Raw genomic sequence first — 18,232 nt, 5'->3', positions numbered from 1 at the left:
TTAAGTGCTTGCTATGTGCCAAGCACTCTGCTAAGTATTAGGAATGATGCAAGATAAGCAGATCAGACACAGTCCCTGCCTCATCATACGGCGTTCATAATCTTAAAGGGAAGGAGGGCAAATGTCTTAACCCCATTTTATGAATGAGAAACTGAAGTTCAGAGAGATTAAGTGACTTAACCAAGGTCACACACAGACTAATGTAGAGCCAGGATTAGGACCCGGATTTTCTGACTCCTAGTTCCCTGCTCTATCCATCAGGCCCTTCTCTCCTAGGAAGTGTTGGAACACTGAAATACTGGCCAAAAACATTTTATAATAATAGTAATAATAATAATAATGAGAGTATTTATTGAGCATTTTCTCTGTGCCAAGATTTATACTAAGCACTGGGATGGTATAGACCCTGTCCCACCTGGAGTTCACACTCTAAGGGGAGGGAGAACAGATGCTAATGTGGACTAATGGTAAGACCTTGAGCCTGGGAGTCAGAGGATCTGTGTTCTGATCCTAGCTCCACCATTTACCTGCTTGTGACCTTGGGCAAGTCACTTCTCTGTCTCAGTTTCCTCATCTGCAAAATGGGGCACCTGTACTCCCTCATACTTAAACTGTGAGCCCCCTGTGGGACCTGAATTTCTTGTATCTACCCTGATAGATAGTCCTTGGCACATAGTAAGCACTTAACAAATACCATTATTAGTAGTACTAATAATAATAATGTAGGTATTTAATCCCCATTTTATAGATGAAGAAATTGAAGCACAGAAAAGTTAAGTAATGTGCCCAAGGTCACACAGCAGGCAAGTGATAGAGTCAGGATTGGAACCCAGGTCCCCTAACTCCCAGGCCCATGTTATTTCCCCTAGGCCAGGCTGCTTCCACAACATGTTTTTAAAACAATGAGAGGGCACCGTGAATTCAGAGATTACAGGATCAAAATGGAGATATGAGCCCATCCAGTTGTTCCTTAGTAATCTTATGCCTTCAGGATTGGTCACAATAATGGAATTAATGGGGAAGAAGAGAAGGAGTTATTAGGGAGAGAAGAGAGGATCAGAATTCAATTAAAGGTCCTTTCCTTTGTCGTTAATTAACTCCATTTATGGACAGGTTACCTGCAGTTGCTGATCCCTTAATCAAGTCAAAAACCCAAGACATTAATAGCTATAAAGCAGAACCAGCACAGGGGAGAAAATGGGCACTGTGTGCAGATAAATTTGTCCTGACTTCACCTCTTTCTCAGTGCCCAAGAAAGGACTTTGCTCAGAAGGTGGAGAATTCCATTCGGCTTTTAATCAGTTGTATTGGGTGAAAAATCACTTTTCACACCTACTGTTTTGGAAGACCTCTAGACTGTAAATTTATTGTAGTCAGGGAAGGTGTCTACCAACTCTGTTGTTTTGTACTTTCCCAAGCTCTTAGTACTGTGCTTTGCTCACTGTAAGCCCTCAGTAAATACGACTGAATGAATAAATAAATGCTCTGCCCACACACAGTAAGAGTTTGATAAATACAGCTGATAATGAAGACCCTCATGGTGTCTGGGAAAGTTTTTATCTTTATCTGAGAGTGATGTCCATTTGTCTGCCCCTCCTCTCTCCCCCTCCATCCCCCCAAGATAGATTGCAAATTCCTGGAGGGCAGAGATGATGCCGACTAATCATTCTATTGAGCTCTTTCTATGCCCTCAATAGGTGCTTAGTAAATACCACTGACTGTTGATGAACTGAATTGTTGTTCTCCAAGCAGTTGTTATTGTTCACCAAGATCATTTTCTTTTGCTCTGGGCTCTTTTTTTAATTTGACATCTCTTTTTAAAGCAAATCTTATTTTTATGAATGAAATTAGATTTCCCCCAATGCAGTGTTTCACACATGGAACCTACCAAGTATTTTACTTATTTGAGCAGTTAACTCAATATCTTGCTGTCTTTTAGCAAGCAGAAGAAACTAATGAACATTTCATTGCCAAAGAGCTAACACTGCAAAACAGTTCTAGACTGTGAGCCCATTGTTGGGTAGGGATTGTCTCTATCAGTTACCGAACTGTACTTTCCAAGTGCTTAGTACAGTGCTCTGCACACAGTAAGTGCTCAATAAATGCAGTTGAATGAGTGAATGAATTTGAGTAGCACTAATGGTATTTGAATGCCCACTGCTTGCAATTCACTATACAAAGCACTTGGAAAATGCAACACAAAGAAGCAGCGTGGCCTAGTGGATAGAGCACGGGCCTCGGAGTCAGGAGGACCTGAGTTTTAATCCTGGTTCCTCCATTTGTTTGCTGTGTGACCTTGGGCAAGTCACTTCACTTCTCTCTGCCTTTAGTTACCTCACCTATAAAACAGGGATTAAGACCGTGAGCTCCACATAAGACTTGGGCTGTGTCCAACCTTCTGTCTGCCCCAGTGCTTAGTACATTGCGTAACACATAGTAAGTGCTTAACAAATATCAAAAAATAAATAAATAAAACCAAAATCTTTTTTCTCTGCCCACAAGGAGCTTAAACTCTAAAGGAAGAGACAAGAGCCATTTCCCCAGAGTTTCTACAGTTCATTCTTCTGAGGATATGCCTTTGCTACCTGCTAATGTCCTACTGGCCCAGCAGGAAATCAAAAGTCAACAAAATTTGTTCTTGCTTTGGTAGCTCCAGAGTAATTATAGTCTTAGTCATATTATTCCTTTGTCAACATTCAAAGCGTTAGCTCTAATTTTCTCCCATTATGAACAATCTAATTGGCAGTGCACTCTGTTCCAAACAAGCAGTGGTGTGGGCTTTAATTCTTTCCATAGCACAGCCAATCAAATAGTCTCATTACTAGAAATAATTAAACATAATCACAAATAGAGTGTCACCTTAAAATCCTAAGAATATTTGAAACCAAGGTGAAATGAAGATAAAGCTCAATTTGTTATGAAAGCTAAGGCAGAGAAATTCCTGGCTTTTAGTATTTTTGTTCTTACAAGGATAGCCCCTTGCATTAATGGTGGTCAGGGATAGCGTCTGCCAACTCCATTGTATTGTACTTTCCTGAGTTCTTGGTAGAGTGCTCTGCACACAGTTTGCCCTCAGTAAATACCACGGATTGGTTGGTTAAAGGAAATCATCTTTGCCCAAAGTGCAGCAGAGTGTGTTGGTCATGCACACGTCTTTTCAGTTGCCCTCGCATACGTGGATTCAAGCATGGCATGAAGAAGCAGCATTAAGTAATCATTAGAGCACGGGCCTAGGAGTCTGAAGGTCATGGATTCTAGTCCTGGCTCCACCACTTGTCTGCTCTGTGGCCTTGGGCAAATCACTTAACTTCTCTGGGCCTCAGTTACTAACTGTAAAATGGAGATTGAGACTGTGAGCCCCACATGGGACAGCGACAGTGTCCAACTCGATTTGCTTGTGTCCACTCCAGCGTTTAGTACAGTGCCTGGCACATAATAAGTGTTTAACATATACCATCATTACCAGTATCATTATTATTATTATTACTTCCCTTCTCTGGAACCAGAGTAGGGAGGACTTAGGGCTGTTGGATCTTGACCATAGTGGTTCTGCCAGGGGTCATTTTCAGGACACTGGGCTCATGAGAGACCAGCTAGAGTACAGGGCTTACCCAATTTCCCTTCTAATAGTAATAATAATAATAATAATAATGGCATTTATTAAGCATTTACTATGTGCAAAGCACTTTTCTAAGCGCTGGGGAGGTTACAAGGTGATCAGGTTGTCCCACGTGGGGCTCACAGTCTTCACCCCCATTTTACAAATGAGGGAACTGAGGCACAGAGAAGTTAAATGACTTGCCCAAAGTCACACAGCTGACAAGTGGCAGAGCTGGGATTTGAAGCCAGGACCTCTGACTCCAAAGCCCAGGCTCTTTCCACTGAGCCACGATGACCTTGGCCTAGGCCTGTTCTGGTCTAAGCCCTCACCTCTGGTGTGGGAGAGAATCAGACTGGGCCCGGGAATGGTAGGGAAAAGCAATTTGCCTGACTGCATTTTCTTTAGTACCAGAATTCCCTTCTTTTTCCTTTCAGACACATTCTTGAGTGCTCAGATAAAACTACAGTCAGTTCTGTTCTTCTCTCTCTTTTGAGCAATCAGTGGCAAACAACTGACATATGTGAGGGGATATCAATCAATCATCTATATTGAGTACTTACTGTGTGTGGAGCATTGTACTAAGCACTTGGGAGAATACAATATAATGGAGTTTGTAGACATGTTCCCTGCCCACACGGAACTTAGCGTCCAGAGGGAGATGACTGTGAAGTCCCACAGCCCAAGATCATCACGATCACCATCACTGGGATTATGGTCCTGGTGATCACCACTGGCGTTAACAACTTCACAAGTGGTGTGCGTGGGGCTGAGCCAGGGGCTATATCCATCAATTGAATGAATATTAGTCCTTGCTGCTGATCTCCTCACTATGGTATCCACCCTCCTCATCCTTCCTTGCTCTTCATAACAGAGTGATAAAGAGACAGCTTCATTCCAGAAAAGTAGGACTAACCCAAAATGCTAGTTCGGAGCAAAGAAGGAACTTGGTCCCAAACTTAGGTGTGAATGGATGAATAAAAGTACTGCTGAACCGCCTACCGTTCGGGCCATTTCTAAAACCATAAGTTCGATTGCTCAGATTTGCTAGCAGTTGGGACTCGATGGCTTTTCAGCGTAACCCCACCATGGTGGGGTAACGGATCCCCCAGGTGACGATCTTAACCGTGACAGTATTTACACCTCAGGAAGGAATGTTTCATGCATATATTTATTTTATCTGTTGCGGTTTCCTGTGGCAAAGTTTGATCTGCAATCCATGTTGTGTTTCTTTGTTTTCTGTGTGTTGCAGGCAGCATAGTGTACCTCGGGATGATGGTGGGATCCTTCTTCTGGGGAGGATTGGCAGACAAAGTGGGAAGGAGGCAGTCTCTCCTGATCTGTATGTCTCTCAATGGATTCTTTGCCTTTCTTTCATCATTCGTCCAAGGTTATGGCTTCTTTCTCTTCTGTCGCTTGTTTTCTGGATTCGGGTAAGATTTCCCCTCCCCGCCGCCTGTGAGATTTTCAATGTCTTGTTTATCTTCCATTATCATAGGGTTTGTCTTTTTAAAATCCTCAGGCAGTAACAAACAGCCCTGCCAGTACCACTGCCCGGTTCTCTCTCTCTCCCCACTCCCCAGCCCTAAAAGTGCGGTGGGGGGCACATCAAGGGGCCGTGACTGAGACCTGGCTAGGTTGGGTACTGGGGTCCCAACCAGCCCTGTGGGTTGGAGGCTAAAGGCGGACCTCAACCTGGGCAGGGCTCTAAATCACTCAGCTCCGATGACAGTTTCCTACAGGTACATAGACATAAATCAGGGGTTTGTAATAGCAAATCTTCACTGCCTGGTTTAAATATCAGAGAAATAGCAACAGCTTTTCTTCCCTAGAAGACTTTGTCATGGCTGGATCTGGATTCAGTAGCCCATTCCAATTGGGCAGCAAGTGAAGATATTGTAGTTTTTTCCCCCTGGCAAAATAGGTAAAGGAAAGATAGCCATCCATCTGTCATCTCCTGACAATATTAATTTCAAAGCTCAGGGAAGTGGATGTGGCTATAAAAACAAAGGCATGATCCTGAGTGATGTTTTTGGATTTTAAAAAGAAGAAAAATTAAGATTTCACGCAATCTCATTTCCTTTGATAGATCATGTGTGAGAGACAGAGTGAAATTGTGTGTTTACTTCAGGTATAATTATATAGCAGCATTGAATTCACCGTAAGGAATATACTCTAGGTATGTTCATCACATACAGAAAGATTATGAGGTCCTGGAATTGTTTTTAACAAATGTTCCACGCAGGGAATTGCGAGAGCAAAGTGTGCAAAGTGTGACTGGAACAGCGTTTCCCAACTGATTCTTTTTTAGAAAGTGTCTTAAATCAAAGGACATTTTATGTAAGTTTTTCCGAGAGATATAGGCAAACTTATTTAGAAATAATGTTTTTTATTGTCTCTTGAGTGAAACTGTACTAAGTTTTCTATTGCAACATGAAGCAGGCTATATCCCAGGTAAGTTTATCCTGATTGTAATACATATGGAAACCACTTCCCCTTTTTGATATTTTTGTGATTTTTTTTTGTTGTTGTTGTTCGAATGTCTTCCAGTTATGCAAATCTCCTTTTTTGTTTAACTTTCATAATTCTACTTTGAACTAGGGTCCCGACATCACTTTGAAGTCAGGAGTGTAAAAGGGGCAGGGACTTTCCAGGGGATCAATGGGCAGGGGCGAGTTTCAAAGAGCCAGTATCGATCAGTGGTATTTATTGAGCACTTACTCTGTGCCGAGCATTGTACTGAGCACTAAGAAGAGTACAGGACAAATGAGAGTACATGTGAAAAGCAGCGTGGCCTAATGAAAAGAGCACAAGCCCAGGAGTCATAGGACCTGGATTCTAATCCTGCCTCTGCCACGTGTCTGCTGTGTGACCTTGGGCAAGTGACTTAACTTCTCTGTGCCTCAGTTACTTCATCTGTAAAATGGGGACTAAATCTTCCTCCCTCGCACTTAGACTGTGACCCCCATATAGGACAGGGACTATGTCCCAACTGATTAACTTTTGTCTATCCCAGCACTTAGAACAGTACTTGACACATAGTAAGCGCTTAACAAGTACCATAACTATTACAATAGAGTTAACAGACACAATCCCTTCTTTCCAGCTCCTTATAATTTAGTGGGGAAAGACTGACACGAAAATAGATTACAGGTAGGAGGAAGCAATAGAGTTTAAAGATAGTAATCTACTAATGGTATCAATTCAGAGCTTACCGTGCGCAGAGGACTGTACTAAGCATTCTGTATATTCATAAGGACAAATGGTGGGTCAGGAGAGGGGTGAGTTCTCAAGTGTTTATGTGACATGAAAGTGCTGAAATACTAGGGATCTATGTGAGTTAGATAAGAAATTAATCAAGGAAGGAAGAACTCCTGGAGATGTGATTTCTAGACTGTAAGCTTGTTGTGGGAAGGCAGTGTGTCTGTTTATTGATGTATTATACTCGCCCAAGCGCTCAGTACAGCGCTGTGCACAGAGCAAGCACTCAATAAATATGGTTGACTGACTGTTTTTGAAAGGGTCTTAAAGGTGGGGAAAACAGTTGTGGGCTGGATATGAAGCAGAAAGTGTTCCAGGCAGAAGGGAGGGCATGAGCAAAGAGCTGGCTGTGAGAGAGATAAGAACGAAGTACAGTGAGTAAGTACACTTGAAAGGAACAAAGTGTGCGAGGTGGAGTGGGAGAGGAGCAAGGATAAGTAGGATTTTTTCAGTCTTAATTGGAAACTCTCAGATCTTTTCAGAGACCTGAGGTGAGCAAGCCCAGAAGTGGGAGAGTTGAAAGCAGGGAACAGTTAGAAGGTGAGCGTGGGAGGAGCCAGGAGTGTGAGCTAGGGAGTAGCAGATGAAGAGTTGATGGGTCAGATCGGAGCATACGAAACTAGCTGAATATTTAACATGTCTGCTTATGCAGTCTTTGCCCTCTGCCTATGTGTGTCATAGTTTGAAAATGAAGAAAAGCTAAAATGCTCAGTTGAATGTGTCCTAGCCTTCTGCATTTTCATGCTGGGAGTATTTTTCTTTCCTACCTCCTTAGCTAATAAATCTGGGCCCCCATGAAGGCAGTTCTCTAAAGCTGGGATTCTAGATGTCCAGTTTTTTGATTAATGTCACTGCAGTCACCATATGAGCCTTTGCCCAAACCTATATTTGCCTTAAGGACTGATTAGGACTGTATATGGATTCTTTCCTCTGAAAGTGAGGGAAGACTGATTTTACTCTGTGTTTCAGACCAAAAGATCAACCTTGCTTTGTGATTTGCAGTCCGCTCTGCTCCCAGGTGGAGCTGATGGGTTATCTTTTCCCTCTACTAACCCAAAGGAGCCAGGATGATCAAAACATATAAAGGTCCAGTTGCCAGACATTTAAATATGAATTTACTTCAAAACATATTCTGTTTGCCATCCACCAGGCTTCACAGTTGCTCAATCCAATCACCTGTTTCATACCCTCCTAAGTGAATTTTACATTGAGTAATGGGCACTCCCATCCCTTCTTTGTTAGAGAAAATTAGGAGGATGGGAAATGGAGTTGCCCCCATGTGTTCATTCTCATGTGCCCCAGAATTAAATTATTGGTTTCCAGTCATGGTTAATTGCTGCCATGATAATATGCTTTAATGCTGATACGGGTCAGACACAAGGGATTCGTACGGGAGAGCTGGAACAAAGAATGGAGGTCAGAGGATTAAAAAAATATATATGTAATAGCAGCTGTCCGGGAGTAAAGCCGTTCCCTGGTGTGGGCAGGTAATGTCCCTCTTTGTTACTGAATTGTACTTTCCAGGCGCTTAGTAAGTGCTCTGCACATAGTAAGCACTCAATAAATATGATTGAATGAATGAATTGGTATTTGCTGTTGGTTACAGGACAGAATATGTCACATCTTCGGTTGGAATTGCCCAACCCCAGAGGGAGGAACATTTTCTTAGTCTTCTCAATCAGCCTTAGAAATAATAATAATAACAGTAACGATGTAAGCTTATAAATTACCACAGTTCCCTTTTGGGATCTTGTTTTTTTGTTCGTTTTTTAATGAAAAATAGTAGTAGGAGGCTAGTGGATGTTTTTGATCCAAAAGCTGTTTTTTGTCAAAGCAACATGAAAACAATGTTAGTATGAAGAGACACATTGGGGGAAGCAAGCTGACAGAGGAAACATTTTTTTCTGTATCTGCAAGGCCCTTCGCTGAGCAGTTGGGCTAGAGGAGGCAGAAATTTCTCATTGAAAAGTCTCCAGGTAGTGCAGATTCCAATCAAGCATGCTGTCAACCTAGCACTAATTCCTACCTATAAATGATCACTCCATTCGATCCAGTGAGAACAGTTTTTAGATTGATGTAGGGCGAATCAACCTTTTGGCAGCCACTCAGTGTTTAATAGTGGAGCTGGATAATTGTAGGATTCTTTCCCAAGCCATTGCAGCATTTCAGATTACTGTCAGACCTGCTTCGATCTATTGTGGCCTCCAAATGCTCTCTCTCTCTCTCTCTCTCTCTCTCTCTCTCTCTCTCTCTCTCTCCCTCTCCCTCTCCCTCTCCCTCTCCCTCTCCCTCTCCCTCTCTCTCCCTCTCCCTCTCCCTCTCTCCTCTCTCTCTCTCTCCCTCTCCCTCTCCCTCTCCCTCTCCCTCTCTCCCTCCCTCCCGGAGGAACACAGTTCTTACGAAGTACCACTTCTTATTGAAACATCTTGATTCCTTCATCCTACGTTAAAGTTAGACTGCAAACAGCTGGTCCTGAAAATTGCCATGAAATCTGGCTGGCGATTAAATTTCCCTCTTGCTTTATTAGCTGCTACTAAGCAAAGATCCAATCCAATACTTAAATCCCCCCTCCTTGGGAGAGTTAACACATTTTCTTGTTGTGCACTGACTGAATCCCTGCTCTCTCAGCATGGGCATGGATTTCATTTTGCCACCCAAAGCTTATTGCCAATTGCCAATGTTAAGTTCATTAATTAAAAAAAAAATTTAAAGTGCAAAATTGTTAGTACTTTCAAAAATTAACATTTACACATATTTAAGTGGCCACATTTAAAAGAAACCTTTGAGAACCCATCATGCATTGTCCCTTACTTCTGGCTGCCTGTTTGCTCATTGCATTTCCTTGCCCCAGCAGAACTGCAACTGATAGGGAGGAGACTGCAATTCACTCAGGCTGCCCAAGCCACTGCAGTCTGAGAGAGGGAAATCTAGATATCTGATCCCCTTTTTACAGATGAGGAAACTGAGGCTTAGAGAGGTGAAGTGTAAGCTCGTGAGGGCAGGAAACGTGTCTACCAACTCTGCTACATTGTAGTCTCCCAATAATTTAGTATAGCGCTCTGCTATAAGTTTGACTGGTTGATTGAAGTGACTCACACAGGATCACACAGCAGGCCAGTGACAGAACTTGAATTAGAACCAGGATCTTCTAATGCTCAGTCTGTGCTCTTTCAACTAGGCTTCACAGCCCTCCCATCGAGCTCTTTCCCATCAACTCCAGTTGATGAGAGAAGCAGCTCCTTTTGTTATGTATTTCATGTCCACATCAAAAGCAGCCAAAGTTTCTGTACTTTAGATATTGGAACTTGTGACACATGATAAAATATTTCCCCTATTTAAATAACGGGAACCCTAGAACCAGCATTTTAACTTTTTTCAGTAGTGGTGGCAGTGCATTTTTGAGTGCCATGAAATGTTGGCAGAGTTAAATCAAACAGGGAAGAAAAATTGCTTTACCTTTCTCCTTTTGGGGATGATAATTAAGATACAGACACAAAGGGGTGATAAAAAAAACTGTGCTAAATTGTGATAAAATTATGTGCCAAGGCAAGCACTGTACTAAGTGCTGGGGTAGGTATAAGATAATCAGAGCCCACATGGGGATCGCAGTCTAAGTAGGAGGGAGAACAGGTATTGAATCGCCATTTTACTGAAGAGAAAACTGAGGCACAGAAAAGTTGTGACGTGCCCAAGGTCACAGTGTAGGTTTACAATGAGAAGTAGTAGACTGTTAGCTCGTTGTGGGCAGGTAATGTGTCTGTTTATTATTATATTGTATTCTCCCAAGTGCTTAGTACAGTTCTCTACACAGAGTAGATGCTCAACAAATATGATTGAATGAACAAACCAATAGGGAGAACATTCCCAAATTTACTAACAGTAACAATCCAAAACACATAACGAAAGCGCACGTTCTAGGGAAGCCGACTGTGTGGGGAAAAATCCCTTTCAGGAACAAAAAAAAAGTGTTTCTGTGGCAAGAATTGAAAGAGGGGTGATGCTGTGGTGGCTGTCTCTCCTGATGGCAAAAGGTTCTCTTGTTAAGGTGTGAGGAACTGGTTTTGAATGTTAGGATCTCTCCAAGGTGTTATCATTTGTCCAGTGTCCTTAATAAACATCTTCAGGATCAGTAGTAAAGCATTTCAGAGGCAGATTGCTAAATTAATACCTCATCCTGGGGTTCTTTCATGGGCTTACGGATCTGACTATTCCAGCACTGGAAAGGGAATTACTTCTGGATTTTAGAGTCTCTACAGTTGCTTTCCAAATGGTTGTTTTTCAAAGAAGCCGTGCAAAAATACCCATCTTGAGAAATGCAAATTGTCCTTTGGAAGCAAACTGTGCTCTAAGCCAAAGGATTTAGTGTAACTGTTCCCCTCCGGAGCAATTTTGTTGACAGCCGGATGGAAATGGGTGTTCTTTCTTCCTGCCCCCTCCCCGGAGTATATTCATCTGTGTTCCATAGGGCATGATATAGCTTGATGTTCTGCTGGGTCTTGGCTAATGGCGATGAAGGTGTAATTGGGATGTGACCTCAGTTCCCAGAATCATTAGCAGTTTTGGTCCCTGGAAAAACGGAATCCGTAGTTTGGGGGGGCTGGATCTTGATAATACTAGGTCACTGTTTTGTTTGTTTGTTTTTAGGGGGCGGGTAAAATGAAAATAGGAAGCACTGATATTTTGCAGCCTCACACTGAAGTGGTATCTTTAAAGGGCCCAAGTGCTTTCTGGGACTCTCCCTTGAGCTGATCAGAATAACTCCTCCTCGGTCTCTTCCCCAGTGTTTCCTCCAAGAAGGAACCATCTTGGACCATGGAGAGCTAGGGGGACCAGCAGTTTCCACCCCCAAGATTTTCTGGGGCCCTGGAGGCTTTAGTCTACCCAGGGGTACAGGTTACAGGCCAGGGTTCAGCTCACCTAACTCCCCATCATATTTCTTTGTATCACATGATGCAAGCAACACTCTGAGAGAAGCTAGGAGTATAATGAAAGTGTCCTGTATGGCTGGGTAAGCTCTCCTCAAAGTGAGTATGGTTTTTATCCCCTCTGGCTCAGCAACCCTACAACTAACCAGAGACAGGTGGTGGTTCTCAGGTGCCTGGCAATTCTCCCTTCCAGCCAAATATTAACCCTGCCAGGGAGGAGGTCTATCACAGGAGGAAGGGAGGGGTGTGACAGGCTAGGACGGGGAGCCAGTCTTTCTTCTGAGGCCAGCACCTCTAAATCAATCAATCAATGATATTTATTGAGGGCTTACTGAATATAGAGCTCTGTACTTGGGAGAGTACAACAGAGTAAGTTGACCCACCTGCATCCTCAAGGATCCTTCAATCTAGTGAGGGAGACAAGACATTAAAATAAATTATAGACAGTATAAAGATATATATGGAAGCACTTTGTGGGTGGAGTGAGTACCCAAGTGCTTGGCGGGGTTATGGAAAAATAAAGCCTACTCTCTTCCTTTGCTGCTTGCCAAGCCATCAATTAATCAGTGGTATTTTTTGAATATAGAGCATTGTACCAAGCTTGGGAGTGTACACCAGAAGCAAAACACATTCCCTGCCCTCAAGAACCTTAAAATATGATAGGAAACTAAATTGTTATTTAGGCTGTAAGCCCCCTGTGGGACAGGGACTGGTTCCAATTTGATTATCTTGTGCCTATCCCAGAGATTGGCACAGAGTTAGCACTTAACAAGTACTATAATAATAATAAGCCCCTTGATAGCAAACTGAGTAGTTGCTACTTTTAAAATTCAGATATTTAGGTCCTCTCCCCATGTTTGTAATGTTCCATTTTCTTCTTCAAAGCATTTCTGTCTTTTAAGTTTCAGTAACTAGTCCCTTGCAAAACATCCAAAGAGGATTTTTTGTTGCCTATACCTTAGTCTCTTTGGGTCGGTATATTTCATTGTTTGGCTAATCAAGTAAACACGTACTAAGCTCCATGCACTAGGGTACTATAATTAGATTGGGTACTGTCCCTGACCCCATGGGATTTAGTCTTAAGAGGCAGAGAGAGCAGGCAGTATATCCCCATTTTACATATGAGGAAACAGGCTTAGAGTAGCTTTCCCTGGGTTGCCCCAGTGACAGAACTGGGAATCAGTGTGGCCTGTTGGGCCTGGGATTCAGAAGGACCTGGGTTTGAATCCCGGCTCTTCCACTTATCTGCTGTGTGACCTTGGCATGTCACTTAACTTCCCTGTGCTTCTTTGTGCCTCAGTTCCCTCATCTGTAAAATGGGGATTAGGACTATGAGCCCCATGTGGGACAGGGAGTGTGTCCAACCTAATAAACTTGAATCTATCCCAGCACTTAGGATGGTGCCTGGCACATAGTAAGTGCTTAACAAATACCATAAGAAGAAAAACCCCACATTTTCTGACTCCCAGTCACATGTTCTTTACATTAGTCCATGAAGCTCCCCTAATGGGGGTAATAAAATTCACTGGAGCTGGTGGAATATGACACCAGGCCAAAATGTTATGAGGATTTTCTTTCCTCACCCAGATGATCCCCAGTGCTGATTCACAGAGGCAGCCTGGCTCAGTGGAAAGAGCATGGGCTTTGGAGTCAGAGGTCATGGGTTCTAATTCCGGCTCTGACAGTTGTCAGCCGTGTGACTTCGGGCAAGTCACTTAACTTCTCTCTGCCTCAGTTGCCTCATCTGTAAAATGAGGATTAAGACTGTGAGCCCCCCGTGGGACAACCTGATCGCCTTGTAACCTCCCCAGTGCTTAGAACAGTGATTTGCACATAGTAAGTACTTAATAAATGCCATCATTATTATTCATTCCAGCTTTAAAGCACGTGTGGCCCTGGCACCTTGCACTTCTAATGCACCTTGTGTCTCTCGGTAGGATCGGAGGGTCTGTGCCCACTGTGTTTTCCTATTTTGCGGAAGTGCTTGCCCGGGAGAAGCGAGGGGAACATCTGAGCTGGCTCTGCATGTTCTGGATGATCGGAGGAATCTACGCCTCAGCCATGGCCTGGGCCATCATTCCTCATTATGGTAAGTAGCAAGCCATTAGTGCATCAATTTCCCAGGATGTTGTTTCATAATATTAGTTTTGATTGAGTGCTTGCTGAGTGAGAAGCCCTGTGGTAGATACAAGGTAATCAGGTTGGACACAGTCCTTATCCTACCTGGAGTTCACAACCTAAAAAGGAGAGAAAGAGGAGACCTTATCCCAACTTTAGAGACAAGAGAACTGAGCCCAGAGAGGTTAAGTAAGTGTGGTCTGTGTTTCCCTAGCAGACAAATTACAGAAATTAGATTAGATTAGGATCTGGATCTCTTCAATCCCAATCCATGTTTCCCCCCCACTACATCATGCTGATTTCAGATTGGCCATGTTTTCCAGGGATAGGTTCTAGACAGCTGGAAGTGATGGATATGGTAAGAGCACTGAGTCATATAGTGTGTTCTTCTCTTACCATTTCTTAAGTATAATTTGCATAGTCATTTGTAAGGGTCCCCTCAACTGCCCCATTCTATCGTTAAGTTTGAGAAACTGTTGGCACTTTTGAGCCAAAGTTTATAATTAGCACAGAATCAGGATCTTATTGCCTGTGAAGGGTCTACTTCAAAGTCATGGGGAAAGCATTCCAAAGAGGGATATAGACGGCCCTTAACCAGTCATGGAACATGGGAAAATGTCTTCCCTTTCAGATTCTGATTAGTTCAGAGAAGCAGTGTGGCTCAGTGGAAAGAGCACGGGCTTGGGAGTCAGAGGTCGTGGGTTCTAATTCTGCCTCTGCCACATGTCTGCTGAGTGACTTTGGGCAAGTCACTTAACTTCTCTGTGCCTCGGTTACCTCATCTGTAAAATGGGGATTAAGACTGTGAGCCCCATGTGGGACAACCTGATTACCTTGTATCTACCCCAGTGCTTAGAACAGTGCTTGGCACATAGTAAACGCTTAACAAATACCACCATAATAATTATTATTATTTTTATTCTCAAACTCTCGATGTTGATGTACTCTGTGGCCACTTGGTCCACCGTGGAGTAGAATGGATTTATCTGATCAAAGGGAATCCCCCATATCTATGGCCATTTATCTGAGCCCCACTGAAAGGCCGGAGGAGCAAAAGGCATTGGTGGCTAATGCGAAAGCAAGCCGGGGGTGGGGGGCTGTTTTCAGTAGCAGCAGTAAAGTCGTAATACACTACATCAGCCTCCTTACTGGTGTTCCTGCTTCCAAACTCTCCCCCCTCCGATCTGCTGCTCAGATCATTTTTCTTAAATGTCAGTGTGCACATGTCTCTTCACTCTTCAGAAACCTTCAGTGATTGCTCATTCCTCTTGGCATCAAGTAGGAACTCCTGACCATTGGCCTTAAGGCACTCAATCTGCTCCCTCCTCAATAATTATGCTACTGTTAATAATAATATTGATACTGTTACTAGGATTAGGAGCCATGTGGCCAAGTGGAAAGAACACAGGCCTGGGAGTAATAGGACTTGGGTTCTAATCCTGACTCTGCCATGGGCCTGCTGTGTGACCCTGGGCAAGTCACTTAACTTTTCTGTGCCTCAGTTTCCTCAATTACAAAATAGAGATTCAACACCTGTTCTTTCTCTTACTTAGATTGTGAGCCCCATATGGGGTAGAGGAACTGTCCAACTTGATTACCGCATGTCAACCCCAACACTTGATACATGGTAAATGCTTAATAAATATATAATTATCCTCATTCTCAGTTCCCACTACCTTTGGAACTGATTCAGTAGTAGCTTACAGTTTTCATCTGGACATGAAAGACGTCAGAGAAGCAGCTTGGTTTCACACTTCCGTTTCCATCAGCACCTCTCAGCTATGCAGCCGCCGTGCCTGAAAAGTGAGCTTCCCGTAAATGCACTCTGTAAATGCATTAGAAGTTTCAGCTTCATCGCAAAGAAAAGAGTATTGATTAGCTTCTTTTGGCCTTTACCCACTGTTCTCATCCCTAGCAAGGGTTTTGAGCTTTTCCTCCCGCAGTGTGGTGTGTTCAACCGATCCGAAAGCTTGGACTGACGCCCAAACTGTTCTGTCAGAGGAGGCGGGCATGAATGAATGCACCAGGCTAGCAACACAGGGCCCATAAACAAGACTGAGCAAACTGGCCAGGGTACAGGAGCCATGTACTACTGCATATGTACTGTTAATGACTGCAAGAAGCAGTGTGGCCTAGTGGATAGAGCATGGGCCTGGGAGTTAGAAGGACCTGGATTAGACCTGGATTCTAATCCCCACTCTGCCACTTGTCTGCCCTGTGACCTTGGGCAATTCATTTCACTTGTCTGGGCCTGGGTTACTTCATCTGTAAAATGAGGATTAAGACTGTGAGCCCCATGTGGGACAGGGACTGTGTCCAACCTGGTTAGCTTGTATCTACCCCAGTGGTTAGAACTGTGCTTGACACATAGTAAGCTCTTAACAAATACCGTCATTATTATTATTATTATATTCCAGCTGGGAGGTAGAGAAACTAACCAGAAAGAGAGGAATGACTGGTGGCGAGCTCTTATATGTTGTTTCTCAAGGCTAGCAGGGATCAGAATTAAGTTGGGGGCATCGTCTGGCCTTCTGGGGCAAGCCCAAACCAAGTTTGATTTTTAGCATTATTGACAAAAACAGTTGTTAAAGGAAAGAATTAAAGGAAATATTTTTAGTAAAGTTCAAGAAAAGAAGACCGAGCTGCAGATTATTCCTTGAAAAATCACTGTGACAAAAGCATACCAAAACAGGCGAAATACATAGGTGCCAGTAAGCACTTTGGTGGATTAGTAAATCCTTTTCTCTTACTTGACACTTTAGATTACTTTAGGCATGATGGATGGTGTTTGAAGAAGAATTTGCCAGTCCTGACACCAACAGGGAAACTTTTAAATTAGGAAACATAGAAGTGGAACTGAGAAATGGAAAAAAAAGCACATTACGATGGCCAAGAATATCCATCTGTACAAGAAAAAAGGACAAAAGCCTATCCACAGAATTTGTGCACCTGTGATTAATTTTATTTGTATTTTTAGTTACTTATTCTATCCTGTTGCATTTGTTCTGTTTTATATTATATCCTTGTTTTTCATCAGGCTCTCACTATTAGTAAGCACTTTTGTCTGTCGGAATCCTCAGTAGAAACTCCGGGAAGGCAGGGGATTTCTGTTATCCTTTCCCAGTTGCTTACTCAATACATAATATTTATTAATAATAATGATGGTTATTTGTTAAGCGCTTACTATGTGCCAAGCACTGTTCTAAGCACTGGGGTACATACAAGGTAATCAGATTGTCCCACATGGGGCTCATTGTCTTAATCCCCATTTTACAGATGAGGTAACTGAGGCACAGAGAAGTTAAGTGACTTGCCCAAAGTCACACAGCTGATAAGCGGTGGAGCTGGGATTAGAACCCACAACCTGACTCCCAAGCCCATGCTCTTTCCACTAAGCCATGCTTCTTCTCTAATTAGTGATAATACAAACCCAGATTATTGAGCACTGACTACAGTAAAGCGAATAGTTCAAGTTAAATGAGATTGAGTTATGCAAAAATTTGGTATGTTGACAGGCAGAAATGTTTTAGGGAATTATACTTGAAATGTGTACATGCTGTTTTTCTCTATCATGCCAGTTTAACTCAAAATACCTAATTGGTGCCCAGGGCTTGCCTCCTTCCAAAAGAATGAGAAATATAAAATTGGAAGTCAGTCACCGTGGGATGATGTATCTGTTGATGTGTTTTGGTTTTACTAAGGGACATGTTGTTCATGAAGTGTATGCATTCCTGTTTCTTTGCTGACAGACGCATACAGTACATTTCCATTAATTCTGACTCCTGTGGGCTTATATGCCTCCTTTGCCATCCGAGTTGATCCGAGAGAAGCAGTATGGCTAGTGGAAAGAGCATGGGCTGGGAGTCAGAAGAACCTGAGTTCTAATTCCAGCTCTGCCACTTGTCTGCTGGGTGACCTTGGGCAAGTCACTTCACTTCTCTGGGCCTCAGTTTCCTCATTTTTTAAATGGGGATTAAGACTGTGAGCCCCCCATATGGGATAGGGACTGAGTCCAATCTAATCAACTTGTACCTACCCCTGTGCCTCAATAGAGTGCCTGGGACATAGCCCATTGTTGGGTAGGGACTGTCTCTATATGTTGCCGACTTGTACTTCCCAAGCGCTTAGTACAGTGCTCTGCACACAGCAAGTGCTCAATAAATACGAGTGAATGAATGAACAAATAGTATAGTATGTATTTCACAAATACTGTAAAAAAAAAAGTGGGTAGGAAGCTTTTCATTTGGAGAAACCCAGTAAAATTGGACAGTGTGTGCATTTAAGAAAGAAGGTGATCTTCATCTCCGAAACAGCATGTGGCCAGCAGCCA

At 43.0% G+C, this 18,232-nt stretch overlaps 1 protein-coding gene across 1 annotated transcript in view; it reads left to right on the top strand.

Annotated features, from left to right (window-relative positions):
• SV2C (synaptic vesicle glycoprotein 2C) overlaps positions 1-18,232 on the top strand; it is a 125,732-nt gene that overhangs the window by 54,669 nt on the left and 52,831 nt on the right. Inside the window, exons 3-4 of the mRNA XM_038765697.1 lie at positions 4,851-5,031; positions 13,722-13,873. Of these exons, the coding sequence (XP_038621625.1) occupies positions 4,851-5,031; positions 13,722-13,873 (333 nt within the window). The remainder of the gene's footprint in view (positions 1-4,850; positions 5,032-13,721; positions 13,874-18,232) is intronic.

This window comes from Tachyglossus aculeatus, chromosome 23 (genome assembly GCF_015852505.1).
Source record: "Tachyglossus aculeatus isolate mTacAcu1 chromosome 23, mTacAcu1.pri, whole genome shotgun sequence".
NCBI classification, from domain to species: Eukaryota; Metazoa; Chordata; class Mammalia; order Monotremata; family Tachyglossidae; genus Tachyglossus; species Tachyglossus aculeatus.
This window is presented reverse-complemented; position numbering and strand designations above follow the sequence as displayed.